This window comes from Macrobrachium nipponense, chromosome 14, assembly GCF_015104395.2.
Source record: "Macrobrachium nipponense isolate FS-2020 chromosome 14, ASM1510439v2, whole genome shotgun sequence".
Taxonomy (NCBI): domain Eukaryota; kingdom Metazoa; phylum Arthropoda; class Malacostraca; order Decapoda; family Palaemonidae; genus Macrobrachium; species Macrobrachium nipponense.
Genome location: NC_087207.1, coordinates 37,013,392 through 37,030,891, shown reverse-complemented (window position 1 = coordinate 37,030,891; position 17,500 = coordinate 37,013,392). Strand labels below are relative to the sequence as shown.

At 40.1% G+C, this 17,500-nt stretch overlaps 1 protein-coding gene across 1 annotated transcript in view; it reads right to left on the bottom strand.

Moving 5' to 3' along the window:
- The window catches only part of LOC135226469 (forkhead box protein N4-like), a 61,108-nt gene that overhangs the window by 34,095 nt on the left and 9,513 nt on the right, over positions 1-17,500 (bottom strand). Inside the window, exon 3 of the mRNA XM_064266072.1 lies at positions 6,201-6,263. Within this exon, the coding sequence (XP_064122142.1) occupies positions 6,201-6,263 (63 nt within the window). The remainder of the gene's footprint in view (positions 1-6,200; positions 6,264-17,500) is intronic.

The window sequence follows — 17,500 nt, the reverse complement described above, 5'->3', positions numbered from 1 at the left end:
GGTCTTTTCCTGTGAGAGATTAGATATGCAGATAATTAAAATTCAGTCCACTAGGTGTAAACACAAGACATGTCAGCTTCATTGCATCCACAGCAGATAACAAGAACTGTACTTGTTCAGGCTACAAACTATGCTGGCCACAAGCAAAGAATGGAAAAAAGGGAAAGAAAGAGACCAGTCATTTTACTCATTCTCTCTTCCACACAATCATCTTAGGCAAGATACAAACTGGACCCAAGGAAAAAGTGTCCAAGGATTTATGGGCAATATCCTCCAGGTAAAAGGAAATTAAAGTGGTCTGCCAAAGCCAGGAACCAGCATTCAAATCCTATGAACGTACAAGTTCTTCTTAAAGGCCACAGAGGAACTTATTCCACTGATGTCATGTGCTCTTGCATGCACAGGATTTGTGACAGAACTTGAAGGTGAGGAGGACAGAACATGAAGGGTGAGGAGCTAGCTTGTCTAATCCCCTCATGAAGCCAAAATGAAATGGTATACTTTGACACTTCTTTCTTGGCTCAAACTGTGCTAACAAAAAGTCTACGACACCTAGGTCTCAAGTGAAGAGTCCTTTTTAAATAGCAACACAGTGCTTATGATGGGATAATGCAATAACTCTAGAGGATCATTGTCAACAAATCCTTCACGGAGGAAGGAATAGAAAACGAAGCAAATTTGTCATTATGCCTAGAGGGATTTTGAGTCTTAGCCACGAATTCTGGGACCAACTCGAAGGCTATGGACCCCAACCCCTGGTATGTTTTATATCATAATCTAGGCTATGAAGCTCTCAAACTCTCTTTGAAGAGGCCAAGGCCAGGAGGAAAACTATTTTCAGGCAGATCCCTGTCTGATGATCAAAGTATTGGTTTGAATGGAGAAGTTCCAAGTGAATAGAAACCTTGTCGACGACACTAATCATAGTAGACGGCCCTCTTGCATTGGTACACGGCTGACATAGAACTCCTGAGGTAGCCGGACATCTGAGTTGCTGCTCTACGAGAAAAGCCTCTCGCTCACAAGATACTGGACAGTCTTAAGCCGTAAGGAGACGAGGACCCTACCAACTGTTGGTACCTCTCTACATGAGGTTGGCAGAGGTTGTGCAGAGGGGGAATTTCTCTCAGAACCGCTGACAGAAGAGAGAGGAGGTTTGGGAACTGCTCTGTTTGGGGCTACAAAGGAGCTACCAGGATCATCTTGAGATCCCTGGAACCCATTGGTCTTTCCAGGACATGACGAATCAGGCAGAACAGAAGGAAGGCATACAATTCCCCTACGTCCTAAGGATGCTGAAGGGTATCCTTTGCCACAGAGAATGGATCTGGGGACCACCAAACAATAGACCTCTAACTTTTTGTTGAAGCCAAGTTGCAAAGAGGTCACCCCAACGATTTAGCTTGTCAACTCAACCACCACATTCCTCTTGCCCGCCAATTAGCTCCACCGAGTTGTCAATTGCCCACTGGTGTAACTTGACTGTCAACGAGTGAAGTTGGCAAGAAACCAAGGCCCCATTTGTTCACATACGCTACCACCGTGGTGTTGGAGGAGGGGAACAAAGAGGAACTCCCACTGTCAGGTTCTGGTCGTCCAACCACCACAGAGTCAGTTCTTACCCCTAGTGACAGAGGGACCTGGAGCTGAGGGGAATCTCCTGCCGGGGTCCAAAATTCCTTCAGTCTCCACTGCAAGGAATGAATGGGAAGACACCCATGAGGACCCAGCTTCTCAAGAAAAAACAAGAGACCCAGAAGAACTTGCCACTGGAGAGCTGGTTGCTCCCCCCTTGAAAGGAAGGAGCGAGCAACAGACCTAAATTTCTGTAACCTCTGGTCTGATGGAAAAACCCTCGACAATGCTGTATCTATCACCATTCCCAGGTATAGAATCTTCTGGCTGGAAAGTAGACTGGACTTCTCCAGATTTACCACAATGCCTAGGCTCTGACAAAACTGCAGAAGACAGTCCCTGTCTCGAACCAGTTCTCTCGGGAACTAGAAGAGGATAAAGAAGATAATTTAAGTATTTTCCAAGTCTTTCTTATTCATCTTCTCTTCCAAAGCTTGCAACTTTTTCATGAACGTGTGATACCGAGTCTGAAAGCGAAGTTGCATCCGTCGGCACCAAGGATGTGAGAGTGGAAGTGGGCTGTGATGTCACTGAGGGAACAGACTGTGACATCACCACACTTGATGGAAGATGCTGTGTGGATACTGCTGGCATCCCTAAGAGGTCCGCAAAGTTACTTCCCAAATTCTGTGGCGTTGAAAACATGCGCCTCTGCAGCTGTCGTAGCGTTTATCCCCATAAACTGCTTACCAGGTAGAGGAGAGACACTCATAGTTGGAAGACCCGGAGGGAAGCGTGACGTCATATAGTAAGACAACAACCCATCCAAGGTTGGTACCTTTTTGTACTGACCCTTTTCATAAACTTTTTCCACTGTTCCACCGACCAACCACAACAAACTGAACATGGATTAGTAATTGTACATACGTTTTCTCTGCACCTACTGCATGTTGGGTGAGGATCTGTAGACATCAAAGTTAAGAATCTCAAACAAGGAAACCCACTCACTCCAGGGCACTTTCTTTGTCTCTTGCAAGATCCCGACGAAAGCTTCGTTGGCGAGGCAAAATTCTCCATGACCTCTCTCAATTTCAAACCTACCAGATCACACACACACACACACACTGAGTACACCCAGAGAAAAGGTAGCGAAGAAAGACAGGAAAACGGGGCAAATTAAACCAGCTTTAAAGAGATAAAGAGTAATAACTTCCTCTCTTAAAGGCGGTAAGAAAGTAACTGATAAGCTCATGGGATACCCATGGCATTGTGGGAACTATCAAATACCCCCTGAGCGGGTACAGATGCCAATGGTCCCTGCATCACACAAGTTTTTTTTTATTAAATTTACCAGATTTCCAGCTGGCGCTAGAAGATTTTCCTAATGTTAAGACCAAAGGTTTGTTTCGTATATGAACAAAGGTGTTTTGCATCGAGTTAAAGGTACAGGAATTTTATGACAGGATATTTGATTTATTTAATAGAATAAAAATTAAAAAAAAAATAAATAAATAATGTGCATGTTAAATAGTATAAGAAAATTATATCTAATAATATATAGTATTCTTTTTTACTATCGTTGGTGAAACAATGGGCTAATTTTCCATTGATTTTTACAAGTTTTAATTTATTGAAGTAGTATATACTGATTTAGAGGCTACATATATCTGTTCAATTATTTTGCATTTCCACTTATAACGATATGTGAATATGTTTAAAATTATATTCTCTTTTGATCCTTGTTGCTAGTATGAGTAGTACAAAATATTAATTATGAGTATTAATTACAATGCTTGCAACTTATGTGTCAAAGGAAAATTTTGCATGTGTCCCGAGTAAGCTGGAGGTCGCCTTGCGGCTTGTTAGTTCTAATCTTTTGCAATATTATTGAGTTGTAATTGCAATTTTGCAATATAAAGTTTTTAAAATATTACAAAAAACATTTGTACCAAGCTAGAATTAGCAGGTATTTCTACAAGCCTTGGCAAAGAGGCCCTGGCCAGAGTTACAAATATTCACTTCCACCTTCCTTGGTAGATACAGAAAACGTTTGAACTTTTATTTTTCTTATATCATGAGCATTTGCATATCTTCCTCTTTCCACTAATTTTCTTTTTTTAAATTTGCAAACCTTAGAGCTTGCAAAGTCAGGGGTTTTGTAAATTAATATTTAGGATGGTCTGTGAGAGTTAAAGCAAAGTTATGGTCAACTTGACTCCACACAGCCATAATACTTGGCATGAAAAAGCCCTTAACTAGACTTAAATGACTATGTATGCCAAATTGCATCAACATTACTCAAACTTACTGAACTTCCTGAAATTCCAAGTTAAAAGTGACTAAACTGCAATATTGTAAACTGAAAATGGAATGGGAAGTAGAATGCTCACATTATCATATGTCAGCTGCTGGCTGAAACTAACCACTCAAATTACTCACAAAATACTAGACATGTTCACATGATAAAAAAAATAAAATAATAAAAATGGTCTTTGGAAAAACAGCAGCAATTCTAAACACACTAATGTCCACAGAAGAATGAGCATTACAATGTAGCCTTGCAGCCCTAAGTGCTGGCTGGCACACAAGCCGACAAGGAAAGCAGATACAATGCAGCTGAGAGCACTGACAAATACACTCTCTCAACCACTTCATAGCCAGTGAAAAGAATGATTAACCAGGAAGCATTTAAGTGGAAAGCTGAAAACAAATAGATATGAAGAGTTCTTTCAGTATATAAGAACACAGATTTACTTACTAAAAGAACAATGTCACCACAAAATTACCACCAACATGAAATTAAAACAATGAAAACGAAAGGCAAGCCAAAACTACTAAGAACAGGGAGAGCGTGTATTTGTAGCTCAAACACACTAGAATAATAATACGGACACCACCCTACTTACGAACTTCAACTTACGTTCAGATACAAATGAGATTGCATATTGAAACTGTGTTCAGAGTGCTTCCCTTTACCACCAGTAAGTTTAAATTTTGTTCTGCGTGCCCATTCTACACATACAGTGTACAATATCTATTAGACTGGAAGAATAACGTGAACCTACAATAACCTACTAGGAGTTCAAGGGATGGAGCTTCTTTCCTTCAGGAATTAGAGTACCTTCTTTGTGCAGAAGCAGAATACAACACAAACAATAAATGGATTTGTTAAGATACAATTGTGGTCAAGGGTGAGGAAGGAAAACACAGTAGGTGTTAACCCTCTGATTTGCTGATGACAGCCTTCATTAATTTTCCAACTTATGAAATTCTGCTCATGACAACCGCCAAAACCGACAGCAATTTTTAAAAAATGAATTTAGCATAAAAGAAAGATTTTTCAAAAAATAAATATGCCATAAACTAAAAAACCAATGGAAACTGGCATATATCTTGACTTTTGGTGAACATTTTCAAAGATATACATAAACCGTTATTCCACTTGGTGAACTTATTGATTCTAGTATATTTAACATTATTTAAATGCACTTTATGGTAGCACACATGGCTCAAACAGTAATGACTTTCATAACATTGGAAAGGCAATTTATCTTACTTTTATACTATTCAAACAGAAACTGGATATCTCTTTCCTGTGATTTTGTGAACTTTAAAAAAAGTAAAAAGTATTAGCATCATGACTTTATTTTACTTCTGATATAAATTTTCTTTATATTTTTGTATTTTTAAGCATATCAAGATAAAGCTTTATTCTTCAGCTTTAAAATTATACCAAATTCATCCAAGTAGCAAATACTAATGTAATGTTACAAAAGGTAATAAAAAACAATTAATGCTAAGCATTGTTGCTATGTCAGTTTTCTGAAGAAGACAGATTTTGACATCCCACTAACCAAAACCTCAGAGTTAACACCCTTACAGAATGGACTAGATGTATATTAAGCATGACCCTACACCAGGCTAAATTTAAGGTAAGCCGAGGGGAGGAGAAATGAGAAAGATCTGCAAATACACATGGTATAAGAAAAAGACATTATAAAGTTTTTGGTACCTTCAACAGAAAGTTCAAAGTGAATATTTCCAACCCTTGAATGCACTCTTTTCCAAAAGACAGTGGTAAAAATGTGCAAATTTTACCAAGTTATGTTTTTTTTTTATATTTTTTATCTAATTTTGTAAAATTATAATTATAGCTCACACAATATCATAAAAGATAACTAAAATAAATTAGTAAAAAATTCTGAGTATATTTATGGTACTAAAATATTTACGAGATGTCCTGGGATGAAGAGGTACAGTACGTTCCCAATGAAATCTCAAGTCAGACTGATCTCCCTATAATAAGTACTGACTCACTACTAGAGTTGTTTTACAAGTTGCTTAAGTCATTTATGGCCCACTGAAGTGATTTGACCACTTTTCCCTGAAAATGTTTTCAAACTACATGGCGCAATACTACTGACCAGGGGACATAACCCAAGATTTAACCCTAAAACTATACATGAATGTCAATTGATGTTGGCCTCTCAAAAAGAGTTAACAAATTACTGTGAATACAATTTTGTGGTAAAAAAATTTTTTGTGGTAAAACAAATTTTTTTTTTTTTACTAAGTTTCACTCGAGCCTTTACATTTTCAACCTAAAATAGAACTGAAACACTTACATTTGATGACAGAGCCATAATTTCTTTCTCCATATCCACAGGTTTCCACGTTTTTTCAAATGTCTGAGAAAAAAAATTGCACATATATAATTATGAAACACAGGAAAAGTAAGAATTAACATTGCACAAATTTACACATGCTTAAAAAAATGTGGTTATAAAGGAAACTTCTGCTTTTTTATGAAATAAATACTTTTACATGAAACTCATTATTTAAATTATGGTAGTCCGCAATCAACATCTTCACAACCCCCCAAATCACACTACTCAACATTTAAAAGTACATGACCCACTACTGGCTGGATAACCTCCTAGTGCATACACCCTTACTGATTCTGGGTTCAAAGCAGCTAAGACCCTCACTTCTCTTGCATCTTGGCAATAGCTTCAAGTAATCAGAAAGGTTGGGAATAGCACCATTTTAGCAATGGGTAAGTTTTAAAAAAATTAGTTTTTATTTCAATGAGATTACATACATTGCCCAACAAACCCATCACATAACATTAGCCCAATTCCCAATTTAGGTGAGAAGGAGCTGTTAAAGAAAACCCACAAACTAATGAATTAGCTGACTGGAACCAAGGACCTAGCATAAAATTTATACAGCTTTGCTGGAAGACTAAAGTTTTGAAGTGAAGAAACAAGGAGTCATATTCAAGGTGAAATTCTTGCAAAGAAATTACAGTGTTTCTTAGAAGTACAAGCATGGCATGTAACCATAATCATCAATATTTAGAGGAAAATAGAAACTGACCAAGTCTAATCGGACATATTCATAAACTATATAGCACTAAAAATAACACAGCCATGAATAAGCCTATCTTCAACTGAGCGCATACAAATAACTTTACTCTTACTACAGGCTCTGATGGGCCAAGATGTGGTCATGCATAGTTCAACCGGCAGACGCCTTACTCTGTGCTAACACAAATTGTAGAAATGACCACCACAAGAGGGATCTGAATGAATTCTATTCGAACATAATCTCCGCTTTGCTTGCTTCGGGCAGGACTGCCTACAGATTTCGTCAAGGTAATTCTCGTAATATACCTGGATGGAATGACTTTGTTAAAGATCTGTATACATACTCACGAGAAATGTTTTTACTGTGGAGGCAAAATGGTAGCCCCAGGGAAGGGCACACTGCAATGCTAATGAGACAGGCGAGAGCGCGTTCAAACTTGCTCTTAAGCAATGCAGGTTAAATGAAAAACAACTAAGAGCTGATGCAATGTCTAGAAACTTAGAATCTGGTGATTATCCTCGTCTTTGGAAAGATATCCAGTCATTAAATCCCAAAACTAAAAAGCTATCACAGAGAGTAGGGGAAGCAGTCGGAGACGAAGCTATTGCAAGTATTGGGTGTGGGGCGATCACTTCAACAATATCCTGAATTGCATAAATGATCAAGATTCCCGAAGGGATGTAGATAACCTCCTTACTGACAACATTCAATTTCATTTTGCAGACCGTATTATGCCAGGTAACATCAGCGATGCCATAAACAGCCTACCTAATAATAAATCGCCCGGCTGTGATGGTCTTCCTGCAGAGGCCTTCAAACTCTGCCATCCGATAATTTACTTTTGCTAGCTGCCCTATTCAATGCGTGCATAATTCACCGGGTTTCTTCCAGACTCCCTACTCTTAGTTCACTTGATACCATTAATCAAAAACAAGCTAAAGGATGCAGCTGACCCTGGCAACTACCGGCCGATTGCAATCACAACAATCGCATCGAAGATACCCGAGTCTGTTCTTCTAGTTAGACTTCTCCCCTTTCTACACACCACTGACAACCAGTTCGGGTTTAAAGCAAACTACTCAACCGACACCTGCATCTACATACTGAAAGAATTGCTTAATTACTACCTATCAACAGCCTCTCCTATTTTCCTTTGTTTTGTAGATGTGAGAAAAGCAATTTACAGAGTAAACTACCCGAAGCTCTTCCTGAAGCTGCATAAAAGGGGCACACCCCTGTACCTAATTGGCATTTTACATTGCTGGTTCTCCACACAGCAATTCTGTGTCAAATGGGGTAACGTGTTATCTTACACCTTCGACTCCCTAAACGGGCTCCGGCAAGGGGGCGCGCATATCCATCTCTCCTTACCTGTTTAATACGTACACAGATGACTTGAATGAATGTCAAAACTGAACCTCGTCCCAATCGGATGCACCGTCAATGAAACTACTATAAACAACCTCTGTTACGCCGACGATATGGTTTTCTGATTTCCCCATCAGGGCAAGGTCTCCAACGACTATCGACACCTGCCGCCAATATGCAGAGGAATTTGATATAATATACAACGAAACCAAGACCCAGTGCATGTCGCTGCTCCCGAGATCGCTTAAGTATATTGCGGAACCTCAAATTTTCCTCGGAAACCATCGGCTGGAATTTGTGCACGAATTTCCGTATTTGGGTCACATTATCACCGACGACCTAAAAGATACGGCAGACATTGAACAGAAGCGTCGTAAACTATGTGCAGCTGGCAACATGATTGCAAGGAGGTTTGCCTTCTGTCACCGAGACGTGAAACTGCTGCTATTCCGCTTGTACTGCTACAGTATCTATGGGTGTTCCCTCTGGACGAACTATACCCGAGAGACCATGAGACGCATCACTGTTGTGCACAATGACAATCTGAGACGCCTCACAAACACTCCCCGCTACCACTCCGCCACACAGATGTTCATTGAAAACCACCTGGACAATTTAAAAATCATTGTTAGGCGAACAATGTCCAGTCTGGTAACCCGAGTGAGAATCAGCAGCAACTCGCTCCTACAAAGCATCCTAAGGAATGAAGCAAGAAGAAGATCTAAATTGTGGGAAAGATGGGAAAATGAGGCCTTTGTCCCCTAAAGGACTTAATCTCTGTATTGGCAAGATGTCATCTGCAGTTTTTGTCATTATTACAATTTGGGATTGCTGGATATTTTAATTTTTCATTATTACTGTGATTCCTATCAAGTTAAAGTTTTATTTACATTTAATTTATGTATTAAGCCCTCTGGACCTGACTACTGTAACCACCTAAGGTCTCTAGTTGAAATTTGAATTATATAATATGTGCACCAACTGTTATTACTCGCAATGCATATTTTTTTGTTCTCACCAATATTATTACTGTTATTACCAGTATGATGATTACTAGCTTTTATGCTACCTCAGCTATATTATGGATAAGTGCCGATTATTCATTTTCTTTTTCTATTTTATCATATCTCATGTATCTAGATTGTGTATGTTACTGTCTGTATCTTGTATACTCAATGTATATGGCCCCGAGCTTAAATAAAACATATTATTATTATTTTGTTCTAAAGGGTCCACAATAATACAAAGTGTAAAAAGTCTGTGTATAATTTAACGAGCTAACGACCGTTGTCAATGATATTCAACGTCTCTTGTTTTTTAAATTTACCTCTGTACTTGTCGTAACGTATTCTTCATTTGGACTGAAGATGAACCCAGGGAAGGGTTCGAAAGCTTTCTGTAGTCTTCAAAATTATACACAGACTTTTTACACTTTGTATTATTGTGGACCCTTTAGAACATTATATATACTCTCGTAATAGAGAGTTTTTCCCTACTACTATTATTATTATTATTATTATTATTATATCTTGCCTCCCCAGGGATATTACAAATATCATAAACCTCATGTGACCTTCTTGACCCTAAGAAAGTCAACATCAAGATTCTCCAGAGGATGGAAGAAATGAATTCTTAATAATAGGATAAAACCTGCCTGTGCAGTGCTGCCATCCATTACCTAAATTCTTGCCTCCTGGGTGACCTGTCTAAGCCCAACTGAAAAAGTACTCTTCATACCCCTTCCTGGGATGACCTTTTCAAAAGGAACAGCCTCAAAATTCTTAGAAGTAGATCCTCTGTATATAAAAGGTGAATGTTGCTAAGTTTGGCTTTGGTTCTCTGTCTTTGCCTTCCTGAAATCAGTCTATGCTTAACTTGGTAGTCTTGAAGGCATCCAATCAAAGGAAGACTATTTCATATAACCCCTCTGACCATCAACTCTGCCATTTAATGATAAAAAATTTCAAATTTTTAACTAATTTGTATTTTTCATAACTTACAAACCTGAGGTCTTAACATTAGGATAAATACTCAGCGCCAGCTGGAAACCGGTAAAGTTTAAAATAATTGTGTATACAAGGGACTATTGGCATCTGTGCTTGGTCACGAGACATGTGGAGCCACCCACGTACCCCTCTTTAACTCATGACACCGTTAGTTATTCTTCCAACCCAGGTTAGTTGATAGAGGGGTGGTTAGAGGTGGGCCTTTGTATGTTAAGACTTCAGGTTTGTTATGAAAAATACAAATTGGTTAAAAATTTGTCATTTGTTCATATACGAAACAAACCTTTGGTCTTAACATTAGGATAGACTTACTTTTGGTGGGAGGTAAGTACTATTAACCAACTTGGAGTTTGCCACCTTTGAACAGTTTTCTGAATACCAGCATTCTACGAAACAACTGACCAGTATTTCAGAATCTAAGAGATATATATGAATATCATAGAGTCAGACTTCTGTGTACTACACAATGTCATAGTTCATTGCGTCCGAGGAAGATAAGAAAATCTGTTCTTCTAACAAACCAATTCATCCACTCATGTAGGTTTGTTATCATTCCTCTCCCCCTTGCTAAAGAGAGGAATGTCCTGCTACTGATAAGTACCTTACTGATACTAACCCTAACATTATGGTTACTTCACTCACCTGTATCTTGTCTGTTCCAGCCTATGATGGTGCTCTCTTCTTACTGCCCGAAGTAAAGAAGGAGAAAGAAATTTGAAAAGGAAAGAGGCCAGTTATCTCCTCCATTTCACATTCATACCATCATCTTAGACAATATACCAACTGACCCAACAGGGGTGCTAGATGAGTTACACAATTTGTTGAGCAGCCACCAAAGGACCTAAGGAAATTGTGTCCCAGGGCCTCTGGGCAACCTTATTTATATACAGGAAATTGAAAGTGGTTTGTCATAACAATGAACCAACTCTCAAATTTCAATGAACACAGACATTGCTCAAATTGAGCTTCAATACAGTCACAAACCAACCATCACGATCATTTTAACAGCTAAGTTCTTAATTGCCAGAAGGCACATATTCCTCTGATGACCTTCTCTTCAGAATGACCCCATTGATACAACTTGACAACAAGGAGTGGGCTTGACCGATCGCCTCTGTTTGGCTTGTTCCTTTACATCTACCACCTTTATGTTCTAGGTGATTTAGTTCTTTCTATAACCACAGAGTACTTTGACAAGTCAAAGCCGGCCCTCCTGAAGGTCCCTTACGCAAACTCACACCGGACTGAGCATGATTAAGAAATGTGTCATCATGACCTATGCTGCATTGACTCATTATCCCAGATTCTGGGGCAAATTGGAAACTGTTGTTACCAACTACTTTTGAGTCTACATCAAAAACATGTCTATTGAGTACTCCCACTCTACCAAGGTCAGAGGAAGACCACCATCCACGGTCAGTTTCCTGTAACGTGACTGATGTATGTGCATGGTGGTAATCCATCGAGTCCAATCTGATACAGAGTATGTTTTCACTTATCAGATTGGAGTTTCTTATGTGCCCCAGCCAGTTCACTGCTCCTGAGTTATCTGACGATTACTCAGTGTGAAGTGATATTCACATACCCAATCACCAGGCCAATGTGTATCACCATACATGTAATTACGGAGAGACTTCTCTCTGTTCTGACAACCGTTCCACAAGATCATTGTCTACTGACAGAATGCCTTTAATGGACAAAAACCTCCTCTATACAGGCCGTCACGGCCAAAGAGTCATTCTGTATATGTGAGCTGAAGAACTTTGGAGTCGTGTTACATCCGAGATGACACACTACACCCCAAAATCTTAAAACTATTAGTTCGAAAAGGGATACTGGGCAAACTCTGGACCTTGAGATATTAATTCTACCCATCGGTGGTGCCTCTTCCCCCCACGAACGTGGTTGCAACGATTGTGCTAAGATAAACTTTATCAGTCACTCATCTTGGGTCCTGCTCAATTACTGGAACCCCTTCTTCCGTTCAGGACATGGAGGAACAGGTAGAACAGAGTGTTTGTGTAACCTCCAGGTTGTTCCCAGTATCCCAAATGCAATCCTCAGGCTTCTTGAAGGGCGAGACCCCCTGAGACAGCTCCTACATGGTTTTTCAATTATACAAGTTCCTCTCTGGACGAGTGGTTTGCGCACTCATCTGCCAAACCGGTGGTACGAGGTCTGACTCCCGGCACGGTCAACGTGGAATCAGAGGAATTTATTTCTGGTGATAGAAATTAATTTCTCGATATAGTGCAGTTCGGATACCACAATAAGCTGCAGGTCCCGTTGCTAGGTGACCAATTGGTTCCTAACCACGTAAAAAATATCCAATCCTTCAGGCCAGCCCTAGGAGAGGTATTAATCAGCTCAGTGTTCCTGTAAAAACTAAGATATACTTAACTTTTCCAATTATACGGACGATATCATAGGAAAACCCAAGGGAAAGCCCTATGATAATATATTCTATTTAGACACGTCCTAATTACCCTCCTATTCAAGGAATTAATCTGTTAACAGGACAGGGCTCATTTTTCACAAGCATAATGTTACTTTAAAACCAAAAACACCCTTTGCGGTGATCTGTTACAATATAAATATACGGGCATATGTTCAATATGCTACCTTCCAAAGGGAAATCCTATATTACCAGAAACCACCATGGTGCTATTCTTGAGTACCTAGCCCAGAATTGTACCAGTCACTTCACCCAACCTCACTCTTGAAGAATGGGAAATTCCCCACCTTCCCCTTCCAGATATGATGAGGTTCTAATGACTTGCTTCAGCCAACTGAAGCTCGAACCCTCTATGTTAGGTTCATGACTTCAATATAGAAACTAGGCCAGGACGGAAGAGAGCCATTTGCAGATTCTAGATAGGCTAAGTACGTATAGTCAATTAAGAAGTGATTAACTTATTTTAAGTTGGCAAGACCAGGTTCACACTGGCTTGGTTAGGTTAGGCTAGGTTAACTCTTCCACCAATTAGGCTAGGCTAACTCCTCCATCACCTATGCTAGGCTAAGTCCATCAGAGACGTACTCTAACTAGTCTAGGCTCATATAGAACAGCTTAATCTAGAAACTAAATGACTTAGGTTAGGGTAAAGTCATTCAAGAAAGTTTGGACTATACATGCTAGGCTACAACCACAAACTGCTAGGCTGAGGTGGTAAAAGTGTTCCGAATGGGTAGCCTAGGCACTAGTCTATGCTCGGCTATACTTATAACCTTACTACTTCGACCAAGCTAAGATAGTGAAGGCACGTTCAAGTAGCAAGACCATGCTAAGTCATCAACCCACTGTTAGGCTAAGTTGACATGTTCAACATACATGTCGGAACCATCTAACCTATGAGTTAGGCTAAGCTAACTAAGAACTGTACCACTCCGACTAATTTAATAGTAAATGCAGGTTCGAAAACCAAACCCGCAACCATTAGCTAGGCTAAGCTGGCACATGTATGCCCAAACCAGTTAGTTCGGACAGTCTAAGCTAAGAACTACTACTCAGATTAACTAAGATAGTAGCAGTAGACTCGGACTGGCTGGGATAGGCTACGAATTTAACCACTTGTTAGGCTAAAAGGTATGACTCCATTAGCTTGGCTATAGCATCTTAGGTTACAAGTGTCCTACTTAGGCTTGTCTACCTTGAGTGGCAAAAGAAAGAAGTTCACCTCCTCCTTTCAACTTAGGTTTTCATGTGGTTTCATTAAGAAGAATGGTTCTACCATACTTTTCTTCTAAAGAATCAAGCTTTCGATTACTTTAACTACTTGTGTTTGAAGCGTTTGATCAATATTCTTATAGGAACAAACCAGATTATACCAACAATTATATAAAACAGGGGAATTCTTCTTACCTGTAAAGGTTTGAAGTTTTCTGGGGTCAACCCAAAGCCTGTTAATTCCCACCATGCAGGCTGTATTCAATTACTAAGAGGAATCCATAGCCTTCCAGCAACCTGTGCATTTACGTGTTGTAAAACCGACTCCGCATGACTTCAACACAGTATTTCATATGACACCTTCTTATCCTTTTTCAATCCAAACACCATGTCAATCCCCGGAGGAAGCATACTGGCATGTGTCTCCGTGCTCCCGAAAGGTTATTGAATTGACGAATCAAATCAATCACCTCCTCATATGAAGCCAGAAACTCTTGGTTTTCTCCTTCCTCCGGTTCTATGTACTGTGTTCAGCCAAAGGAGACGCTAGCTCACTCCTATCCGCTGACAAGCGTCCGGGTGCGTCATGGCCGTCCGACCCTACGGCCGCGGCATCTTTGATCTCTGATGGCCACCGACGGCTCAATCTCGTATAGTCAGTAGGAGAACGTATCTATTTGCAATCCTATGTACAAATATGAGAGCAATTTTATCTTTATTGCATTACTATGACATCTAAAGTTCATGGAAATATTTTGTAAAAGCATCGGCGTATGTATCAAGTTCATCTAAATTGGCAACACTGTGCTCTTACGAACGATTCCTATGCCCGTCATTGTTTACACAGCTGCCACCTATGACCGTCTAAATTGGCAACACTGCGCCCTTACAAAATATTCGTACACCCAGCACTGTTTACACAGTTGCCTCCTACGACCATCCTGATCCTTCTGGCTGTCGTATTCCTTACGACCATCATATTATTTACGATCGTCATATTCACATGACCTTCATTTCCTCATGGGCTTCATAATACTCATGTTTATTATAGCTCTGATGGTCGTCATACTTCCAAAGCCCTTCATAGCTCTCATGGGTGTCATCAATCTAAGGGCGTTACACCTCTACGGCCGTTATAGCTCTACAGCCGACATGGTTATCACAACCTAGGTTACCACTGGACTGTTGACAACCTAAACGGCAACTGTCTAAAGTTGACCGAGCTTAAGTACTGCTTAAGCTTTCTTATTCAAAACTTAACTGGAGCACACAACGGCACTGCCGCTTATCCTTATTTCTCCATAAGTGTGTGCTCCCGAAATGAAAGCATAATATAATGATGCCACTGAAGACGAGAGGTTGGCAGCAGTAGGCTGTGACATCATGACTACCGCCATTTTGATAGTGGTTTTGGCTATGACGTCATCATGCTTGATGGAAGCGTGAGGCTGTTGATGGTACTCTTGCAGCCAAGATCAAGAGACCCAACCTGCTGTGGCATTTCTACTTCTACAAGGATGTGACAGTCCTGGCACGAAGATGAAGAAGAAATTATTCTTCTCCTCTTGGCATGAGGTTCAGTCACGAAGTCCCTGATTCTAGCATTCTCTAACTCTTCACAGCCACACTAGACTAAGCTTCCATCAGTCACTTGTTCAACAATTACAACTACTTCTTGTACTTTCATATAATAGGGATGTAACAGTCCTGGCTCAAAGATGGAGAAGAAAACTTCTCCTCTTGGCTCAAGGATCAGATATGGAGTCCCTATTCTTCCAGGATTGGCAGCAGAATGCACTGGCGTCAAAGCCAGTCACCTAAGCTTGTTGACGCCTAAGTGGAAGGATACAGAGGAAAGACTTGCGTCTTTTCCACTGTGACTGTTATATCTCCAAACACTTATAATTTATCTCAAAAACAATGTGCGTTTAAAAAAACAATGTGCGTTTAAAAAATCGCAAAATCCGAAAGCAAAGTTGTAAAGTACTCTTGTACCTCAAAGCGAAAATGGAAGCATGGCTCCATGTAGGCTGCAGCTGTGAAGTGACGTCATGGCGGGCGCCATGTTTATGACGTCACTGAGCATATTGAATGCAAAACCAGCACTCGACAAGAAGTGCAAGGCTGTTGTTATTCTCACAGGCATAGCAACCTGACTCTAAAAGCCTGCTGTATTGCACTATCTGCTTCTCTACAGATGGTGACGCATCCGACCGCCATTCAGTGTGTATGAGGATAAAGGGGACATCCATCACGTGGGACCCTGGATGGCAGCATGACGTCATATGGCAAACCAAATGTCCTTCTTGGGTTGATACTCCTGATAGGCCTAACGCTGACCGCACACCTGCATCATCTCTGCCCACGTATCTGGAATGAAAACAAGATGGCGATGCACACCTCTCCCCAAAGGGAAAGGAGCATAATTAGTGATAATTACTTTCCAAAGCACATCCTGATACATCCAAGCTTTGGATTTACAGGCCATCCATATGAATATGTGAAATCCAAAGCACAGGCAACGAATTAACTGTACCTTAAGAGTTTCTGCACCTACGACTTACTACACGATGAGTATCTCGACGTCAAAAACATCGAAGAAAATATCCGGGCGTTTATCTGCTTCTTGTGATATCCAGGAAGTCTCGAAGCATGAGAAGGCTTCATGTTCACATGCCCGGGAATTCCAAACAACAGATTCAAAACAACAGGGGGCAAACTAAACCGGCTTTAAAAGGACGGAAGCAAAGCACGCCCTCTCTTAAAGGTGGTAAGAAAATAACAAATGGGGTCACGTGACCAAGCACAGATAACAATAGTCCCTTGCATACACAATTATTTTAAACTTTACCGGTTTCCAGCTGGCGCTGAGTATTTGTCCTAATGTTAAGACCAATGGTTTGTTTCGTATATGAACAAATAAAGTTTTGTTACAAAAATGTCTAAGAAAACTTACGTCAATTAGTTTCCCCTCCAACATCACTCACAAAGTGCATAGATGGCTGAATGACTCGGCAACTGCTATTTTGGAGGCAGTGGCTGAGAAGGCAACACCTGGCCAACCTTGACAGTAAAGGGTATGATCTACAGAAACTCCAATACACTAGAAACTCCAATACACTAGAGACAGTAATCTCAAAAGCATAGCATATTCATGAAAATGGTATGCATGTCCTACCCTCTGTTGACCAGATACAGGCCTCTAGCAGATATATCATTAGAAAGTAAGTGATCTCAAGAATGAAATTAGCAACAACTCCTAACCTGAAGATTTCTGTATTTGTCAAGCACAAATAGAGGAAGAATGTGCCTTTGAAGTTCTGACACTGATGACACCATCAAGACCTGTCACTTAGATTACCTTGGGAGCCACTATTAAGTTGCTGAAACTCTAATAACCACTTGAAAACCTACACCAAAACAACTTCATATGCATCCCAAGGAAAAAGGTCCCAGTTGATCTTGAAGTTTAGATAAACTATCTTTAGACAAAGCAAAGGCTACTTTAAACCAT